The 17820-nt window shown below is 60.1% G+C and overlaps 1 protein-coding gene across 2 annotated transcripts; it reads right to left on the bottom strand.

Annotated features, from left to right (window-relative positions):
- Positions 1-422: 422 nt before the first annotated feature.
- Positions 423-5016, bottom strand: CBX8 (chromobox 8). 2 transcript variants are annotated; one of them, XM_068151287.1, is made up of 5 exons: positions 4895-5016; positions 4438-4481; positions 4167-4232; positions 4002-4092; positions 423-3829 (listed from the first exon to the last, which is right to left on the bottom strand). In XM_068151287.1, the coding sequence occupies exons 1-5, from the start codon at positions 4961-4963 to the stop codon at positions 2990-2992; spliced, it is 1110 nt and encodes a 369-aa protein (XP_068007388.1). In that variant the 5' UTR covers positions 4964-5016; the 3' UTR covers positions 423-2989. The 2 variants fall into 2 exon arrangements, with proteins under 2 accessions (XP_068007388.1, XP_068007389.1); XM_068151288.1 differs by having other exon boundaries at positions 4002-4068.
- Between the last annotated feature and the right edge of the window lie 12804 nt (positions 5017-17820).

The following is a 17820-nucleotide window of genomic DNA, read 5'->3' as shown; positions in this document are numbered from 1 at the left end:
CCCGGGGGGAGATTTGAATCCAAAAGGCGCCGCGCCCCGGCCCGCACCCCCGCCGCGCTGCCCGCCCCCCGCCGCGCTGCCCGCCCCGTCGGAAACATGGAACGGCGGCCCCAGGACTGAGACATGTTCGGACCTCAAAGCGTCAGCCCCAGGCCTGCTACGGGAGCACAACTGCACCCGTCGCCCATTATGGGCGCAGCAGGACCCCTGGAAGGTAACGTCAGAACTCTCCCCGTGGGCAGCCCAGACTCCTCCCGCCCCGTCAGGTGTTGGTCCCAGCACAGCCGCGGCTCCTGGAGGCGATGTGAATGTGAAGGGAGGGATGCGATGCCGCCCACCCTTTCGGGGCCCCACTGCTCACCCTACGATGCTCCAGCTCCCCCTTCCCCCAAGGTCACAAAGGGAAGACAGAGACGTTTCTATTTACAAAGTATATATTTAAACTCACATAAAAAGCAGGTCTCATGGACATTCACGGCTGGCAGAAGACACGTAGTTAAGCTTCACTTCTGAGACTGAGATTTAGCCAAATCTTGGTTTTGTACAAGTCTTAGATTTAAATAATTCACACACACACACCCCCTCCACACATACACACTCAGTATATACGTTGCTATATACATACACACATATACACCCACATGTATGTCTTGCTCCATAGAAGTGTGTGGCAGGACACACACAGATACACAGGGCCAGAGAAGAGCACACCAAATCCCAACTGTGTCCTGGCAGGAGCACGACTCCAAAGGGAGTCTTCTGCAAAAGGGAGGTGTCCACCAGCCTCGGGAAGATTGGGAAACTCCATCCCATCATCACCATCCCTCTGACAACAGACGTACCTTGTTGGCTGCCCCTGGCACCAGCACTGAAACCAGCACATTGGTTCTTTGTACAAACCAAGTTAAAAATCTCAATTTTACAAAATATGCCTTTAAAAAAAAAAAAAAAAAGGAAAGAAAAGAAAACCAACAAAAGTAACAACAGACCTCACAGACATGGCTCCCTTTGTACAGTCAACAGAGCACCATCCTGACAGGCCATCTGACAAAGGTCCCAAAACAAGCATGGGGAGTGGGACCAAGTAAGGTGGAGCTGCAGATGGGCCCAACAGTGGAGGGCTGCTCTTTGCCCCATCTCTTTTTCCAGCCCAGCAAGCCCCCAGTGCTGTCACCCACTATAACCTCCCACCCTCCAAAACCAGGAGCCATTGGGAGCTCAGCTCAGAAAGATGAGGATGACCTGGCCCAGCCCTAGCCAGATTTGTGCTTTCCAACTCAGAGAGATGCTCAGCCCAACACATCAGGACAGGGACACCTGCTCCACCTCAACCAAAAATCACAACACAGGGGAAGGTCCTGTTCCCTACCCAGCTCAGGCTTCAACCAAACTGGGGGAGAAGGAGTGACCAGAGCAAACCACCATGTTCACCCCACAGCTCACTCCTGATGCACTTTGTCCAGAGCCACAAAACCCCACAACCATGCCCTGCCCAAGCCCAGGGAGGAAACCATCAGGGACCTCCAGAGCCAGGAGAAAGAACACCATGAGATCAACCAGAAAAAGCCACCCGAGTCAGCAAGGCTGCTGCACACAGGAATATTTCGCCTTTTGGCTATTGTTTAACTAGCCTAAGAAAAGGGAAATATTTATTGTCCCTGAATGCATAAAGGTGGCTCTGGGATTTGTCAGAGATGTAGATATCACAAAACACTTAATCTGGAGTCTTCCAACAGCATGAAACAAAATGTATTGGGGGGGGGGGGGGAGGGATTAAAATAATAATCATCCATTTTCTATAGCAGTATAAAGCATCTAAATATGGGCAGTGACATGCTACCCTCCCAAACCTCTCTGGCATTTCAGGAATGTAAACAGAGGAGGGGGGGGGGTGTTGTTAAGATGATGATTTTTTTTTCCTAGTGGGTGGGGGAACAGAATCAAGCGACCAGACAAAATGAAAACAGATTCTCAGCTCAGTCCCATCTCCCACAACTGCTACGACAACTCTATTAAAGTGCATTTCAGTATCACCCCTCTTCAGGAACCTTACACACACAAACCTCCTCTTCCTTCGCAAGAGAAGGTTAATTCAAGTTAATACTCCCCTAGAACACTTTCAGCCTTTTGATGGGATTTCTGCTTTTTCCCCCCCGCCCCCCTCAACTCTTGTAGCAACATTATTTTTTATTCCTTTTTCCTGTGAAGACTGGAAACGCCCCCCCCCCTCCCCAACAACACTGTAAATTCAAGTGCTTAGTTCAGCTGTCAAGGGCAACAGTTCTGGATACAGCACACTTGATTGTACAAGCAACACCTTATAATCACAATCAAGAAATCAGGGCGCTTCGCCCTCTGAGGACGGGGAAGAGGGGGGTGGGGGTGTAACACTTTTCCCCCTCCACCATCCATAGCATCATATGAAAAACAACAGTAAAAAAAAAAAACAAACAAACAAAACCAAACCAAAACAAACCCAGAAGGTAATTAGCTATGAACATCGTTATGTACACCGGCTCCTGCAACAGATGCATGAACTCTGTTAGTTCTCAGTTTTATTGTCCTTTCTAAGAGCAACTGAGCAGTCACTGCTGTCTCCATTTAAATAAAACAACTCAGAGTTGAAATATATATATATATATAAGCTTTTTTTTTTTTGTCTCCTTAAATAACATATTTACATCTAATAGAAAATATAACTCTAGAGATAATCTTTCCAACAAAATGTAAGACGTGGGGGAAAAAAAAAAACCAAAACCCAAAACAACAAACAACCAAAAACAACAAATCAAATTCAAATGAATGAATGAATGAATGAATTCAGGACAGTTTCTAAATCCTCTCCAGGACAAAAATAAAATAAAATATAAAACAGAAAAAAAAGAAACAAAAAGAAAGGAAAAAAAAAATAATAAAAGGCCCACCAAGCTCTAACCAAGCTTTTGTCTGGATCTGAGTGAAGAAAACCCCAGCACCATCTCCAACAAACTCATCGCTTCTCTTTAAAGAATCCTTGGTCCGTGCTGCTCTCCTTGATGGTGACGGTCAAAAAGTTAGAGGTCACGTCAGTTACCACCACCTTCTCCAGGTTGTTGAGAGAGGGGCTCCAGGATTCCTCCTCGGGGTCCCCCAGGATCCTAGAGACAGGGATCCTGGCAATGAGGGAGGGTCGTCCCGCCTGGCCCCCCACACCATCACGGTACAGGCTGCCCACGCTGCCTGGGTTCACCGTGCTGTGCAGCAGCTTGGGCCCACCAGGGTCTAGCCCCCCTTGTCCCTTGGGGTCCAGAAAGTCTGCCCGGTGCTTGGCCAGCCGCGGAGGGTAGGTCTCGGCAGCTCCCAGTTTGGCACCCACCTCAGCTCGGTTGGGGCCAGGCAGGGTGCTGGGGAGGTCAGGGTCCTGTCGCCGGGCCAGCTGGATGACACTGTGTCCCGAACCAAACTTGGCCGCCCCTGCTGCTGCCTCCTCCATCTTCCTGGCCTTCAGGTAGTCTCCCATCTTGTCCCCTGGGTCCCCCAGTTTCCTCTTGGAGGCATCCAGAGTCTCCGCCAGGTCCTTGTAAAGCTCCTTCCTGGGCTTCGGGCCTCTCTTTTTGGGGGTCTCCCCAGGTTTCTCTTCCACACGAATCACCCGGTCCCGGATGCCATCTGCTTTTGGGGTGCTGGTGCTGGAGCTGCTCTGGGGGGGCAGGGCTATGTTTCTCAGTCCTTCCCTAGCCCTGGACGTGGAGCCCAGCTCCTGGGGGGACCTGCCAGGATACGGCACCCGGATCCCCCGGGAAGAGTCACTGCGGAATTCATAGGTTTTGGCTTTTGCTTTTGCCTGGGCCTGCAAAGAAGATAAATCACTCAGTGACTTTATTATCCTGCCATCCAGCTGCGTAATTACAAGTCACAAGACAAGGGAGTCTCGTGAGTTTCAAGGAGCACCCTTGCAGGATGGGGAGGGACCCCCAGTCCTCACTATGGCACTGGCACATGCAGGGCTCCAGCCACCTTACCTTTAGCAGGAAGGTTTTGGGCTTGGGACCTCGCTTTTTGGGCCCATATAGCTCCATTTCTCGCTCCCTAGAGGTGTTAAAAGAACCAAAGCTTCAATTCAGCATAGCTACAAGACAGCCACATATTTACAAGCACAAAAGCTAGAGCTAGCAAAGGCCTTGTACCTCTCCTCAAAGGCTGCAAGCAGCCGGGCATCTAGGATGTTCTCCTCGGGTTCCCAAGTGCTGTACCTGAAGCGGGGGAGGCACAGAGAGGGGGAAGAGTGTGAGAAGCCAGAGTGGGAAAATATTAAATAAAAATTAAAAACACGGGGCATAAAGGAAGGGCCCCGTGTTTCCTTTCTGCTACAATGGGAGTACAGGTTTGCAGACAGCCAGCTCGCCCCAGCTCCCCTCCAGTTCCCCCCAGCAGACTATGGCCCAAAGGCCGACTTACTTCTGAGACCAGCCCTTCCATTTGACCAGATATTCCATCCGCCCCTGCAGATGCAAAGAGGTGGGAGGGGGAGAAGAAATAAAATATAAATATGCATGGAGAGAAAACCGCGATAAACGCCCGCAACAAAAGGTATGACCCGCAATTCCACGCGTGCAAGAAAACACAGGGGGTGCAAACACGCGAGGAGAGGGGGACGCGTGAAAAATACTGTAATAATGATTGCAAAAAAAAATAAATTAAAGAGACCGGGGTGCAGAAGGGTGAGCGGGCAGCAGCAGAGCACGCCCGAGCGCCCGGGCATGCGGCGGGGAGAAAGAGCCGCCCAGCCGCAACCGGGCCGGGGCTGGCGGCGGCAGGGCCCGGTGTAAAGGGTTGTAGGGGGAGGAAGAGTCGCGGTGGTGGGGGGGCGATGGAGCTCCGTGGAGATGGTGATAAGGGCGGAGGGGGCACTTACTTTGCGGATGCGGCGCTTCAGCAGGGCCTCGGCCGCGAAGACTCGCTCCCCGACGGCCGAGAGCTCCATGTTTACGCAGCACAGAGGCAGCCGCCAGCGCAGCCCAGACCATAATACTCCGCCCGCTGACGTCAGCGCCGCGGCACCCCCCCTCTCCGTTCCTCCTCCTTTTTTTTTTTTTTTTTTAACACACACACCCCCCCGTTGTTGGAATATTCCGCCCGAGCCGCATTGGCTCACGCCACCGGCCCGCCCAGCCCCGACGTGCGTCGCGTCCTCAATGAGCGACGGGGCGGGACACGGTGGGAGGAGGACACACGCCCCTTAGACACGCCCAGACACGCCCCTCCAAGCCACACACCCCCTTTCCCAGGGGTACCAACTTGGGGGGAACACAAAGAAGCTCCCAGGAGGCATCACCCTTTGCCCCGTCCCCAGGTCTGAGGACGGGGATGGCGGCAGTGGGGGTCCTTCCCCAGGTTCTGCCTCGAATCCCCCTACTCGCTCTGCTGCTACTGAGGAGCGTGTCTCGATGACCATCGTGATCACCCGTGGGAGAGCCCACGGTGGGTCTAACCTCGAAGATATGACTGTGGCTGTTCTCTGGTAAAGGAGATCGTGTGACTGCTTTGACTCGGGGTTCAGGACCCCTACCGTCGTCGCGATCACTCGTGGGAGAGCCCACGGTGGATCTAATACCGAAGATGTGTGTGTGGCTTCTCTTCGATAAATGAAACTGTAACTACTGTGCCCCGGAACTCCGGTCTGGCACCGGTTTGCTGACATAGGGGTGCTGGGTCACCCGAGATGGGGACAGCTGCAAGACTATCTCCTCCGTGGAGGTTCTTTCCTTCCTCCCAGGCCGGGATGCTGCCTGGGACGAGCCACGGACCCCGGGACCTGGAGCGGGGACCGGATGGCACCAGCATTGTCCCCGTCCTGGGGATCGTTTTCTCCCGTGGGCTCCTGCCTGCCTCCACGAAGCCCTCTTCCAGTGGCTGTCACCAAATCACCAATTGTCCTGTAGTGGGTTGGGGACACCGGTGGAGGTCCTGGCCCCCCGTGGGTCAGGTCTCCCTGGACCTCCTCCCGCCGCCGCTGACCGGGGTGAAACTGAGCCCATGGGAGGAGATGGTACATTTCCACGTCGCGACTCCCGTGGGCTCTCAGCCTCATGACTACAACTCTGCACTCCGCGGGTTTTGCATGGCACAGGGCAGGTGCGGAGGGGCCGGCGGAGGGAGCGCATCCCTCGCGCCCTCCCGGTCCCCGGCCAGCGGCGTCCTGGGGAGATTTTCGTTAATAACGAATTAATCATTGTTAATTAAAGCGGCTCGCGGGCACAGATCGTGAATTGCCGTGAAGCCCGCTCCCGGGAAGATGCATTATAGCAGACCCGGGCGCATCGGGTGAAAATCCTAGCCCGAAGGTGGTCGAGGAATGGGGATTCGAGGATGCGGATCGTCCTGCCGGGCCCGACGATACCGGAACCGCCGCCTCGTCCTCTGTTTAGGACTCCCAAGTGAGCCCCACGCCCGTGGCCATGGCGCCGTTGCATCCCGCGGTAACGGGCGTTTGCCCTGCGCCTTCGCTGTCGGTATCCCGGTGCATGTGGGATGTGCCCTCTGGAGCCGAACCTCCCCACACCGGGGAGCCCTGAAAGACCGCGTAGGTCCCGGCTGAGCAGCCTCCTCTACCTTGTCGCCTGCGCGGAGCTCCGTGGAACCCCACGGCCGCGCGTGGGGAAGGAAAGGAGAGACCCCGTCTCTGCTGGCTCCTGCGCGTATATCACCGGAGGGAAGCGCCCCACCCGCCTCCTGGACCTACGCGGGACCCGCGCAGTGCCGGTCTGTCCGCAGGGGGAGGGAGGGGGCGGGCAAGGAGAAAGCGAAACGTAAACGAGAACGGCGTGGGGAAAGCAGCGGGAAGCGACCGCTGCTGCGTAGGGATCCAGACGGAGTCCCCCGGCCGTGAGCGAACCAGAACCGGGGCTACGGCCACTCGCGGGGGGCTTGGCCCGGAAGGAGAAAAAGGACAGAGCCTAGCAGGCGCCGCGGGACGAGGCAGCGGCGTGTGGGACCGGCTCCTGCTCTCCCAGGGCAGTTCCTCCCGTTGCCGGCGGGGGACCGGGGGACACTGGGCCGGGGGCTAAGGACACTGCGGGGAGGTCCCACTCGACCGCCCGGGCTACCGGGAGGAGGAGCAGACCCCGAGCACAGGTTGCCCTCCACGGTTCCGAGGTCAACGGCAGAAACTGCTGGGGCTCCCCACGGACACTCAGCTGGGGGGGTGCCGCTCGCCCCCGCGCGCCCTCCGCCTCCGCCGGCCCCGTCCGTGCCCAGCCCTGCCCCGGGGGTCCCGGGACTCGGCAAGTACTTGGGGACGGTTCCGGCTCGGCGAGGGCATGTGACGCCATGGCAAATCTCGTTTCCACTCCATTCGACACCGAATCTTCTACCTCAGCCGCCGGATCTCCGCTCTCCGGGTCCTCACTCGTGCGATGAGCTTGTCGGGGCTCAGCTGGCCCCCGTGGGGCAGACTGCCCGCCTCCCTCCTCGTTTCTCTCGGTGCGGGGCGTTTCCACAGCTGCGAGCTTTTCAACGAAACCGGGGGGCTACTGCCCCTCCCGGGGCCGCGCGTGGGGGCTGTGGGGCGAGCACGCGTGTCCCAGGTCAGCTGAGCCGGGGACGGCGGCGGGACGAGGGGGTAGCTGGCTGCAACCCAACCGCCGCCACGATTGATCCCAGCGCCGCGACCGGGCTCCTCCCCGGATTTTCCCATGCGCTCCATTGACCGTGTTTTAGAAGCTGCTCTGCCCCGCGGACACCAGCATCCGAGACCATTAGGATCTGGTCCACCTCTTGGTCCTGTCCGGTACCCCGGGCCGTTGAGGATGCCGGTGTCGGCGGGATACCCACTTACACCACGGTCGAGTTCCCACGTGTCCCCTTCTCCTGTGCGACCTGACAGTGGCCCCAACGCTGCGACGGCGGAGGCAAGTGTGGGCAGAGCGAGTCGCCAGCTCTGCAGAATCTCAGAGCCTGCTGGTCCCCGAACTGATCCGACGGCCGGGTCGGACCTCGTGTCCCGGGAGTGGCATCCCGCAGCCCGGATGGCCGTGGCTACCTCTGGGCAGGGCAGAGCACAACCTGCAGTCCCATTCCACATGATCTCCCTGCGTGCGTGGACGCACACCCCGCACCTTCGTGACTGTCTCCAGATTCCCGATTATTCCCCCCACCTGGTTCGGCTCCCGCCTTCCTCTGGCCCACTCCGATTCACGAGCTGCGGTAGAAAACGATTCCCTCCACCCGTGGCTGAATGAAGCCGGTATGAGTCTCGGGGCAAATTCACGGCACCTCGCATCGGTGCCGGGCCGTACCCGTGGGGCGGGTATGGATTCGAGGACCCTTCGGCCCCCCTACCCCTTGCCCTGCCTAGGGCGGGGAGCAGCCCCCACACCGGCAACTCTGCCTTTTCGTTTTCGAGCACCTGGGGGCGAAGTGAGGAGGCAACGACTGGTCTAGGACTGAAGTATATGCACCCCACGCGGGACGGGGAGGACCGGAGCCCCCGGAATCAAGGGCAGTCCCAGAGACGGAGCCATACCCAGATCTGCAGTCACACATGGACCTGTTTCCACCGAGACCAGCGCGCCTGCTGTCCCCATTTCTTTCCCTTGGGGCACCACGGCGCCTTTGGCCAGGACCCCCGACATTCCCCGCTGCCGCCGTGGGGGGCAGCTGTCCGGGACGCGAGGGTGGCCGGTCCGCGGACGGGAGATCTCGGGGGTGCCCGAGAAATGGCGTCACACCAGGGCTGCTTCTTCCCACTCCCAGGGATTCCCGTGTGAGGACTTTTTCATGTCAACGTGTTTGACAGAATTCAGCCCCGAGCAGGGCTTCCCCGGCATCCAGATCCCGGATGAGCGGGGAGAGGGCAGACGGACGAGGACAGTGCGGGAAAGGTGCGGTCAGGGTGTGCCGGGCTGGCAGCTGGGACAGGCAGGACCGGGAGGGCTTCCGCGGGGCAGGCAGCTCCCCTCGGGACCGCCGCTGCACACACCTCTGCACTGGTGCGGGACGACCCGCGCTTCCCCCTGTCAGCAGTGTGGACCCTCTGCCTGTACCGGAGCCTTCCCTTCGTCTTCCTGCGGCCGAGATCCCCCCGTCCGCCCGACGCTGCTTTCACTCTTCCGGGCCTCGGGATGGAGACGCCACGGCAGCGCTCTGTCCCCTCCGGGACACCCTCCGCGGGGCCTCCACAGAAGTGGGATCCCCGCTCCGGGCTGCGCTGGGCAGACCCGGCTAGGGCCAGGGAAGCGGGTCATGGGCAGAACCTCTCTTCTCCTGACCCGTTGGTCCTTATTCCTTAGTTACTGAAGATCTGGCCCAGATGGCAAGGGAACCGCCCCAGCGGAATGCAGCCCCGGGACCGAGCCGAGCATCCTCCCCGGGGCAGCTTGGGCCCGGGGCGGCGGTGCTGAAGGACAGCATCTGCCCTGCTGACCACAGCGGCCGAGCCCTATCTGTCACTCTCCATCCCGGCCCGGCCCGGGAACCGGGGGCGGCCGTGGGGAACAGTGAGAGCAGTGGCGGGCACTGCCTGGGTTCGTCCCCAGGGTGCCGCATGGAAAGGCGACCGCTGCCTGGCGCGGCCCCGCTGCCCGATGAATTCCAGGTGCTTTCCATAGGTGGCACCGTCCTACTGGAAATGGCGGCAGCTGCCGCCACGGAGCCAGCGGGGCTCCATCCACCCCCGGGGGGCGCCGTCGCCCCCAGCCCCGAGGAGTCCCCTCAACACCCCAGACTTCAGCATCCCTTAGGAGGCCTCGGAGTAATGTGGGACTGTCTGCGGTTCCCACGGTCCTCTCCTAGATCATATACCCGCGAACCGTCGGAGAGTCTCCTGCGTCGGCTTTGCACGTGGGAACCGCCCCACGGGTGTCCCCGCAGCCACTACTGCACCTGCCCCATCAAGGCCCCGAATGGGGGTGGCGTGACCCGAGCACCCGCCCTACTCCAGCGAGGCTGAGCGGTGGAATCTCCACCCTGGGAAGAGCCCATGGGGAGCCCGGAGTCCCCCATTCTCGTTTCCAGTTTTGCCAATATGCACAAAGAACCGCTCATAACTTCTACCCCCGGGGCCGACCTCCAGCAGCCGCGCAGCTCCGCGGGTCGCACCGAAACCCCCGCGCGAGGAAAGTGCCGCTCCCTGGGGCGAGGCGGGGGAGGAGGGGTGTCGGGGGGGGGGGGAGGGGGGAGAACCGCTTTATCGCCCCGCTCCAGGCTGCGAGCACTCTGCACAAAAGACCTTTTGTTTCCGGGCTTTCTGAATTTGCTGATTATTTGTAGAAACATAAATACGAGTTGTTTGCAGAGGGGGGAGAAGGAGTAACCGACCCGAACGCTGCGTCGGACAAGGAAACCTGAATATGCCGGGATATTCCTCTCCCCACGCCTCTCGTCTAACCGGCCCTTGCTGCTGCCCAACCGGTGCCATGCTGCTAGGCCCGCAAGGACGGCAGAAGGACGAATCTGATCCCTCGCTTCAACGTCCACGGAAGCGTCACGAGTGGGCAGAGACCACCCGACTGCCCCGCCGGCGATGAATGGACCATGGTATCCGGTCCGGAGTAGGGTGGGGGTGATGTCATCTGTTATGTGACAGATGACATTGGGTGCACTTGGAGCCATCCAGCCTTACCCTGCTACCGGCCCTGCCCAACCCCACCCGGCCCCACCCACCGTCGCAGGGCCCCGCGACTCCGCTTTTAACAAAAGCAATTAGATATGAAGCGCTGTCCGTTGACATTCCATCTCATGACCGGCGGCGGATTCCCCCGGGCAGGAAGGGGGCAATATCTGCGGGATCCTCCCCGCTTTTCCCCATCCCCCCCCCCATCTCCCCGAGTCCCGTCCCCGTTCCCCTCCCGCCCCGCCCGGCCCCGCCCCGGCGTGGGCCCCGCCCGCACACGGTAACCGCTGTATTTAGGTTCATGCCCGTATATGGCGATGCGCGCGGCACCGCGCAGACGGCGCTCACCATATAAGGAAGAAGCGCCGGAGCCGGGGGTGAGCTGGTGAACGCTGATTGGCCCCTCGGTATCTCGGCAACCAGCTCTTACCAGCGGAACGGCCCCGCCCCCCCTCTGACCCCCCCCCTCGGGACTGGCACCCCACGGCCACCCTCACGGGTGATACCCGAAGGGACTTACACACACAGAAGGTGGATCCCCCAACATCAGGGCCCTCCCTCCCCCCGCCCTGTCAGTCCTCCCCGTGGCCTTTCCCGCAGCACAGGGTTTTCGGGGGGGGCCGCCTCCTTGCATACAGCGGGGAGGAGGGGACGTAGCGGTGTTTTCTGTGGGCACCGACGGCACCGCGGGAGCTTACGGAGCTCCCAAAACGAGGCGGGATCGCCGGTTCTTGCCCTGTCCTGCAATGTGGGTCACGAGGCAGAAGAGAGGGTCCGTCCCACCCGCGGCAGGGAAAGGGCGGACGTGTGCCATCGGGACTGCAGAAACGGCATGAACCCCCTCCCCGCTCCGCTGTGCTGACATGGAAACATCCGTGGGGAGCGGATAGGGGGAGCCGCAGCGATGCACGGACACGGGTGACCTCGATACGAGGCACACAGACCGAGGGGGCTCCGCAGTGCGTTGCCGCATCCCGGTGGTGCCAGGCCGCCTCCTCCTGCCGCGGAGGTCGGCGGAAGCAGGTCGAGCAGGACCTTGACGAGAGGCACCGGTGTCCTTCGTACCATGCGGGGCGGGGACGGTGGTTTCCGCTCAGACCACGCTTGCAACCCACACCCCTGCGTGGCAAAGTGTCTTCCCATCCCCAGCCGCCACAGTGAGGGTTTACCCGCGGCCGTTCTCCCAAGGCGGGGAAGATCCACTATCCGGGCTCCCACGTTTTGAGGGCGTCCCTTCACCTCGTGAACACAAGCGAGAAGCGAACCGGCGGGGAGCACGAAAGCCAGCTCCGGCCGTGCACCCACGCGTGCCCTCCTAAGCACCGGGGGCAGGCACGGTGAGCCGCCGCCGCCGTGGGCGAGGGACGACGGCTCATCCCGGGTCTGCCGGGTCGAGTTTTCGTTGCGGCTTCGCCGCGGAGCCGGTGGCGTGGCCCCCGCTGGCGCTCCCGCCCCTGTTTTATTTATTTTATTTTCATTCTCATTCTCTATTATTTCAAGCCGGGCACTGCGGGAGCGGCTGCGGGACAGGGGGCACCTCTGGCGAGGACGGCTCTGGGGGGATGCACCGTCCCGTCCCTCCGCCCCCGGTCTCGGAGCAGCCCCTGCCCTCTGCCTCGCGGGGCACCGGGCGGGGGCTTTCAGCACGTGCAGTCCCGGCACCGCAGGGGATATGAGTACGATCGGGGCGGGGAGACCCGCACACCCCCTCGCCGGGCCGCAGGTGAGGCCCCACCGGGGAGACTCCGCGCCGGTCACCGTGATGCGGGCTCCGCTCAGGTGCTGCCGTCCCTGTGAGAGTCCGGCCGCCCCCCGTGTCGCCTGGCTCGGGACTCCCCAGGGGGTGCCGCGGCTGGCGGAGAGGGCTGTGCCTCTTCTTTGCCGTGTCCCCCCGCCGCCCATGGCAGGATTCAGCGGGCTCCGCCGAGCAGCCATTTTCTGCAGCTGCGTCTCCACCGGAGCTCTGCCGGGCGGTGGGGCCGAGCGATGGCACAGCCCGGGGGGGCCTCCCGCCCCTCTGCCAGCCGCCGGCATGGACGCCCTGAGTCCGGCAGGATGCTGCCGGGAGCCAACCGAGCTTCACTGCAGGGCTCACCGTGACAATCCCACCCTTTCCCCGCCATTTTGTTACCGTGCTGGCGTTTTCCCAAAGCAGAGACAGAACGAGAGCCTTGGGAACGGGCCCCCATTGTGCCGGGGCGGGCAGCACCCAGCCGGCCCGGAGTCCCGCTCCCCTCTGCCCTCTCGGCGCCGCACCTGGCAGCAGGGCCGGTCCACGGATGCCCAGCTGCAGCCGGCTCCTTCCCACCGAGATCACCCCACTCCCCTTCAAGCCCCGCGCTCAGCAGCAGCGAGTCGGGGCTGGCAGGGTCCACGTAGGATGCAGTCACGCAGTGCTGGCACCAGTCTCGGGGCTGCTCCCCCCCTCGGCAAGGGACCCCGGAGCGTGGTCTCCATCCTCTCTTCCTGATGGGCCTGTGACGATGGGCTAGTAGCCTCCCTTCGCTTCTCCCACGGGCAGTGTAGATGCCCCGACGGCCACAGGGGCCGTCCCGTTGCTGAGGATCCGTCCCGGTGCTAGGGTTGCCAAGTACATCTGCCCTGTCCAGTGTCGGTGGTGGTCCCGGCTCCCCTTGGGACCAGCCCAAAGGCCGTCGCGGCAAGCCTGTAGAGACCGCGCCAGGCAGTTCGTGGTCCACGCGTGGCCAAGCAGACTGACGGGGCGGACAACACGGACAGCCCGGTGGGGTGGGCTGCGGGAAAAGGGAGAAAGGCTGCCGGGAGAAGCTGCCGATGGCTCGGGGACGGGCAGGGAGGACGGCGGATGCCCCGATGGGGCGGGCTAGGGGTTGACTAACACTGCTGACGGATACCAACCAGGGGACATAGCGGGTGGGTGAATAGCTCTCGCCCCACGGCTACACCCTGGGCCGGGACGGGGGGGCTCAATTGTGGCACGATGTGGAAGACCCAAGTGTGGGGGAGGCAGATGCACCCCGTGAGAGTGGAAGAGGGGCCGGTCCTCGCCCCGGGGTCGGGCATCAGCGGCGACGGAGGGAGAAGGGAGAGGGGGAGGAGGGGGCTCCTGCAGTACTGCAATGCAGAGCCGTGTCGAGAGCCGAGCTCGCCGGCCCGGCAGCACTCGCCGCCCCGCCACTGCTGCAATGTAGGTGTGAGCACCGGGCTCAACCGGGCCGAACCAGGCCAGGCATCCCAGGCCGAACCAGGCCGCCTTCTGTTCGAACCGCCCCGGCCTTCGGTTCTCCTCCGTTTTCTCGCCTTTGTTTCGTTTTCCTCCCGTTCTTGCCGGGACCGCGGGATGTTTCCTCCCTCACGGTATCCCCGGGTCTCTCGCTCGCCCTGTGTTTGCCGAGGCGGGGCCTCATCCTGCCCTCGACACTGGACGCCTGCAGGCCACCGCAGCAATGACTGTGGCCCTCCCCGGCTTCTCGCTACGGTTCCCCCCGATCCCGGGACGCTGAGTCCCCCAGTCCTGCACTGGGGCGGATCGCTCTTCTCTGCCCTGCTCCGCTCCATCCAGCTTCCCCTGGGGGAAGATCTCCCTTCCTCATATTACCTTCCGAGACTATGTCTCAAAGCCCCCCACCCGCGCTGTCGTCTGAGACACAGCTTCGCCCCGTTTTCGCCCTGCCCTCCCCGTGGTCCCTCTGCAAACAGTGGTCCCACGCGGGACCGCAGCCTGGGGGTAGAGGTTCCACCTCCCCTTCCCCGTTGCTGCCATCAGACATTTGGACACACACCACGGGAACAGGCAGCACCCAGAAAGGAAGGGAGACCCCAGAAAGTGGGGGTGATTCCCCACGCCGCAGCTGCCTACCCCGCATCCCGCTCCCCTCGGGCTGTCCGAGGTGTCGAGGTGCAGCAGGGTGTGGGCACGGCTGACAGTGAAGCACCCGAGTGGCCTGGAGAGAAGGAATTAATTTGATAAAATTCACAGCGGATAAAGCCACAAACGCAGCAGGCGAAGGTGGATCACATAGAATAGCGAGGTGCGGGGGGTGGGTGTGGCGTTTTAAAACTGGAGTAGGGGTGAGCAATAGAAGGACCCACTGCCCGTGCGTGTGTCACGGACTGCGGATTACACCTCCTGCATTTTTGAATTTTGGAGTGAAGGGCAGCGAAGCTCAGCGCGGTGCCAAGCAGTCCCGATTTTTACCCTCCCACCTGGATTTTTTCTCTGACGCGGTGAAAATGGCACCGCATTCCAGCTCCAGCTACTGCTGGCGCGGACTTGAGCCGCTGGATCCTGGTGTGTCTTCATTTACTAGATGAAAGAAAGCCCAGCTGAGACCCTGAATTTCTTCCCTCCGTAGTGGTTTAGGGGCTGATCAAAATGTCCCTCACCTTCCCCTCGAGATGTTCAGCCGCCCCTCCACCGCCCCCACGGGCTTTCCGGCTCCCCACACCCTCATGGCATCCCTCTGCCTCCTCTCCCGCTCCTCGCCGATATTTCAGTATCTCTTTTGAGCTGTTACACGGGCTCACCAGTGCCACACACCGAGGCAGTACCGCCAGCCCGCTCTGCCCTGAATTTCCCCTGCAAAACCAGGGATCCTCCTTGGCGGCGGAGCTGTACCTATCTCTGTCCCTCTCCTCGACACCCCGCCCCACCCTCCCACAGCGTGGGTCATATTTCCGTGCCGGTCCCGGTGCCCGGTGTCATTACGGGGCAGAGACAGCGGCCGTAAGAGCTGGCTCCTGTCCCTGAGGCTGGTGTTTGAGCTCCTCCAGACAGCTCCCCCGGGAGGGATGGGTGCGGGTACGGAGCAATCCCCGACCGCAAACTCTTGCTTGCGGCTGGGACCTCCTGTCACACGAGTGGCTCCTCCTGACTGTGGTCCCTCTCACGGGGAGGGCACAGGGAGAGCACAGTGGAATACCCAACCCCCTCCCGCCTCACCGACGGGGGAACGTCCTGTGTCCCCCTCCCGAGGACGGCTGCGTCCCGCAGTTCTGCATCGAAAGACTGTCGGGCGGGTCCTCTCCGTCACCCCTCCGGTTACCGCAGCTCCTTTGGTTACAGCATCCCGTAGAACTCAGCCCCAGACCTTCCCGAACACATCCCCCGTCCCTTGGGAAGCCAGCTAGCACCGAGCCCTGCTGACCACCTCGGCTGGGTGCTAGAATTCGCGCCCCCCCGGGCCACCCCCCAACCCCGGCGCTGTACTCTCTAAGCACAGGGACGTTGCACGATGCAGCGAGTTCTCAGTGACGGGGAGGGGAAGCATGAATGGGGCGAAGCTAAAATTGCCTGTGCAAGGTTACAAAAAATAAAAGAAAAAAAAAGGGGGGGGGGGGGGGGAGGGGGGAACAAAAAACAAGGAAAAAAAAAAAAAGGAAAAAAAAAATAGAAGCTGTTAGTCCGAATCCACCACAGACAATGCCACGGCCAGCACTTATTTGTCACACGCTCAGGCGGGAGATGGAAGGAATTTCTGCGATAATGCTCGTCTCTGCTCAGCCGTTGCTGCTGAACCACAAATTGCTGCTTGCAGCACAAGCTATGGAAATAGGATACGTTAGATTAGATGTCTTCTTGTCGGCTCTCTCTGCACGGTGTTTGCGAGGAGTTATTTCTGAGTCCTGAGTTAAAGCATCTTCAAGAAGCAGAGCATCAAACACTGGGAAAGTGGGTCTGCTTAAAGTGTCAGAGGTAGAGAAATGAAAAACATCAGGGAAGAGGATACCGCGGAGTGAGGGAAGGATTTTTTTCAAAGCGGAGAGGGACACCCAGGGAGGGCTCTTCCCACCTCGGGTTAAAAATGGCTCAGGGTCAGGTTGAGCCCTTAAACTCAAGATAAGATATCATTCCACCCGCAGCCGGGAAAGTCAAGGCACTTCTGGTGTCTGACCGTCACACCATCTTCTCTGCACAACTCACAATGAATCTCCCTGGATTATCTGTTGCTGGTGACTTCGTGTGCCAGGACACAGGATAATGTCACGGTTGGACCCAGCGCAGGCAGAGGGCAGTGGCTCTAAAATACATCCCTGAGGTTGAAATGACAGCCTGGCAAATGGAGGGGAACAGCCAGGGACAGCTCTCGTCCTACTTTTTCCAAGGCATGTGGAATTACTAACATATGTGAAAATTAACATTTACCAATAGATGTGAAAATTACTGTTTATTTGGTGCTTTGAGATGCTTCGGTGGCTCCCTGATGCAGATTAAATCTTCCCCCTCCAAAGCTTAGTGCTGGTATTTAAAACAGCATGACGCCTTCACTTTTTTTCCCCCCCTTTTCCTTCCCCCCCCCCCCCCCCTTTCCCTCTAGCCAAAACATAAATTATTTCTTGTCTCATGTCGCTGTAACTGTCAGCTCTGAGAAGTTCCACAGACAGTGACTTGTGGAGCACATTCACCTCCGCGGTACCACCGGGGGAAGGGGGCGTGTTCCCCCGCCTTGGGGAACGGGAGATGGGGAGATACCGGAGATACACCCCGGAATCCGGTGGCAAGAGAAAGGGATAAAACAACCCCAGCTCCCTACCTGCTGAAGCCAACACGTCCGGGCATACACGAGGAGCATTTTCAAGGTTTCCTCACTGCCCTCCCCCAGCATCGTTGTCTGCTGCTGTCACCCTGCTGCCCAAGCTCTCCTCGTGCCATTCTGCCGTCCCTTTGCCCAGTACAACATTTTTTGGGGGAGCGAGGGGTTACCCTTGCCATAGGGCAGAGCCCACGCTCGCAGCCTGCAGACTCACCCCTACCTCACCCCGCTCGCCTCACAGCCTCAGGGCTAGTTTCTTACTCCCTAAAGCAGCTGGGGGCAGATTCTGCCTCTGCAAGGGTGACATGGCACCGCGGAGTATCACCCCGGGTGGGGCTGGACCTGCCCACTCGCTGCTGCCAGCACCAGACTGGCATCTCCCCTCCCCAACTCTGTGTTCATCAAACCACCACTGGGACCGGGCAGGAGAGAAATCATCAAATCATCAAATGTTTGGGGTAGGAAGGAACCTTTAAAGGTCATCTAGTCCGTCCACACAATGAGCAGGGATGTCTTCAACTAGATCAGGGTGTTGAGTCCAAATTTCTACCTCTCTGATCACAAGCTCTCAGAGCAGCTTGTGGGCTCCAATTCTCCATCTTTTGAGAGGCAGCTTCTGAAGTCTGAGTCCTGGTTTTCACAGAATGGCAAGGATGGGAAGAGACCCCTGGAGATCATCCCCTTTTCTTGAGCTTTGTCAATGAAAGTAACAGAGTC

This window comes from Melanerpes formicivorus, unplaced genomic scaffold (assembly GCF_026170545.1).
Source record: "Melanerpes formicivorus ecotype bairdi unplaced genomic scaffold, bMelFor1.0.p_v2 SCAF_21, whole genome shotgun sequence".
NCBI lineage: Eukaryota > Metazoa > Chordata > Aves > Piciformes > Picidae > Melanerpes > Melanerpes formicivorus.
Note: the sequence above shows the minus strand (reverse complement) of the source record. Positions and strands in the feature narration are given on the sequence as shown.

Coding starts and splice junctions, on each gene's coding strand:
- CBX8 (XM_068151287.1), bottom strand. CDS start 4,963: ATGGAGCTCTCGGCCGTCGGGGAGCGAGTCTTCGCGGCCGAGGCCCTG. Junction 4,482..4,894: donor TGAAGCGCCGCATCCGCAAA/GTAAGTGCCCCC, acceptor TTGCATCTGCAG/GGGCGGATGGAATATCTGGT. Junction 4,233..4,437: donor TGGAAGGGCTGGTCTCAGAA/GTAAGTCGGCCT, acceptor CCCCCGCTTCAG/GTACAGCACTTGGGAACCCG.